General features: G+C 29.9%; 1 protein-coding gene across 1 annotated transcript; it reads right to left on the bottom strand.

Moving 5' to 3' along the window:
* Positions 1 to 528: 528 nt before the first annotated feature.
* Positions 529 to 2,065, bottom strand: LOC113871557 (glucan endo-1,3-beta-glucosidase 8-like). The gene is made up of 2 exons (XM_027508647.1): positions 1,722 to 2,065; positions 529 to 1,627 (listed from the first exon to the last, which is right to left on the bottom strand). Exons 1-2 carry the CDS (start codon positions 2,063 to 2,065, stop codon positions 529 to 531), a joined length of 1,443 nt encoding a protein of 480 aa, XP_027364448.1.
* Positions 2,066 to 2,846: the final 781 nt, after the last annotated feature.

The raw sequence follows: 2,846 nt of genomic DNA on the forward strand, positions 1-2,846 counted from the left end.
TCAATCAAAGGATATAGGTGAACTATAATAAAATATAAGAGAATGATATGAAGTAGATTTATTTCATTATTTAGAATGGTAAAATAATGATAAATATAACTCATTCCTCTATTTATGCTCATTTTTTTTACACCAATTTGACAATAATATGTTAGACCTAAAAATATGAGTTTGTATTAAATTATTAAGTTTTATTTTATTATTATTATCCTCTCTCATAATTACATACTTGTATTACAATTACATTACACGTATTATTATTGTATTTCCATTCATAAGATGAACTAATGTTTTTTATATAAAATTGTAGATGACAACAAATTTGAATTCTACTGTAATTTGCATGTATTGTATTAATGATTATCGAAATAAAAGAATAGCATATATGTAAGATCAAGCATTCACTCTATTTTATTTCTTAGGAATGAATTTCTATAAAGATTTAATGTTACAATGTCACGTAAGCTATTCAAATCTATTATCACTAATCTCTTCCTTATTAGCCATGATTCTTTCTTTTCTTTTTTTCTATGTAAATGTGAAAATCAACGTGAATCCAATTAAAAGGCCTCCCACCTTATGTATTACTCCAAGAATATTGCTACCACTCATAATTTCTACAGGGAAGAAGCAACTTCCATTGGATGGATCCTGTGTCACAATAGTAGCCAACCCCTCGAAATCACATGCCTCAACACTTTGGTCATTCAATTGAAAGTATTGATTGAAAGCATAGGAAGCATTACCAGCTTCATTCAAATTTGCACAAGAACAATTGGGACCTAAGCTTGAGCAATCACCATCAGCACAAGCATAGCTTAGTGGACCTGGCAACATACTCATATTAACATTCTTTTTAAGGACACACCATTGACGCTCTTGGTAGACAACCCCTTTTGCTCCTATAGGCCATTTCTCTTGTCCTTGACCAGAAAAATCTATAGGAAACTTGGGTTTGCCATCATAACGAAAAATTCCCCAATGACGCTCAAAATTTCCAGGTGCAGTACTCTTCATGTTCTCATCAAATAGAGAAAATAGATAAGCATTCATACGCCCTGGGTGAAGTGGAGACCCTTTCTCACTCGCCATTTTCTTAAGGAAACCTTGGTAGAATCTTTTTGCATTATTTGCATTAGCTTCTTTGGTACCATCAGTTGGCCATCCAATTTCACCTATGGTGATTGTCACATTAGGATGACCAATCTTTTTTAATGACCAGACAAGGGTATCTAAATTTGCATCAAACACATTGGTATATTGTACATTTTTGTCATTAATACTTCTACTATTACTGTCGAAAAAAGCATAATCTGTTGGAAAATCTTCATTTTGATAGAGGCTAAGGAATGGATATATGTTGACAACAAATGGGGACTTCCTTTCATCAAGAAATTGCACTATTTGTTTCATGACGTCAAAAACATCATTGCGAAAAGTTCCATCTGAAGGCTTGTCTGAATTGGACTCGTATACATCAGCATTTAAAGCCGTAGTCACCTTTATTTGGTCTCCCAAACCAGCCTCATCAATAGCCTTTTGAATATTTTCCATCGCTGGAAATGTGGTCCCTATGTATGAACCATTGTAACTAGACAAAAATGGTTCATTTCCAACAGATACATATCTGCAACATAATAAAGAATACGCTTTAAGTTTATGATATGATGTTCATAACATCATATAAATATTAAATTTATGAGAAGGAATTACTTATATACCTGATGTTGATCCCTCCATCATGAACATGTTTTGTGACATTATGTTTTACCCATTTTTCTGCATGATGCTTACTTTTAGATAACTTCTTCAATTGATCATTAGGAATTCCAATCATGAGTTCAATGTCTGTGCCAGAAAAGGCACTTACAGTCCAAGAATCTGCATCGAAAATCTTTACTTTTTTAATTGCGTTGTCCTTTAGCATATTCACCCCAATGGTAGGATTCATGGGGTGAGATGCTATGGAACCCCAATTGACACCAATACCCTGTACAGTATTTGCCCCTTGACCACCTTGTAGCTGGCAATGAGCCAGAATGAAAATCATACAAAACACCCACATAAATGAGTAGTGAATGTTAGTCAAAGTAACAAAGAAAATAAAAAAGAAGATTCATCATCAAGTGAAAACATTTGTTAAGATTGAATGATTAATAACATATGAGCGAAAATTGAATGCTCTTAATCCTGTGTGTTTAATTAGCTACAATGTCTAAATAAAGCATTATAAGAGTATTGGTTATTAAGCTACCTGTGTAACTAATTTTCTAAATGTAGTTGCCATGTATTATAATATATAATTTTTTTATTATTTAAAATTTTATTTTTCCACGTAGAATTACGGATAGAAGAGAAAAAGTGATTTCGAAGTTAATTATATTTATAAAAATATTTAAATCCAAATCAAGGATGTAGGGTCTTATTTTTTCACTTCATACATTCTTATATTTTAAAAAGTTAAATCCCTGCGCAATAAGCAAACGATTTCCTAAACATATTTGTATAAACTAAAGAAGCAAAAAACTAATAAAAATATGTTGTAAAAAAAAGTATAGGTTTATATAATGTTTGTGGTTATTTTAAATATTGAATAAGATTTAAACTTGCAATAGTATATTCACTTGTATTGAAAATATTATGAGATTTTGTATAAGTGATAATTTTAAAAATATTTATATTTGTAAACAATAATAGTGCTAAATTCTTTTAAAAAAAGATAAATATTTTTGTAGGTTAAATTTAGTTGTTGAAAACAATATTATTTGATAGACATATATATATATATATATATATATATATATATATTGTATCATTTTTAACAGTTTTATCGTTTTTTTAAGAAT

The sequence above is a fragment of the Abrus precatorius genome, unplaced genomic scaffold (assembly GCF_003935025.1).
Source record: "Abrus precatorius isolate BTA unplaced genomic scaffold, Abrus_2018 Scaffold7, whole genome shotgun sequence".
In the NCBI taxonomy this organism is placed as follows: Eukaryota; Viridiplantae; Streptophyta; class Magnoliopsida; order Fabales; family Fabaceae; genus Abrus; species Abrus precatorius.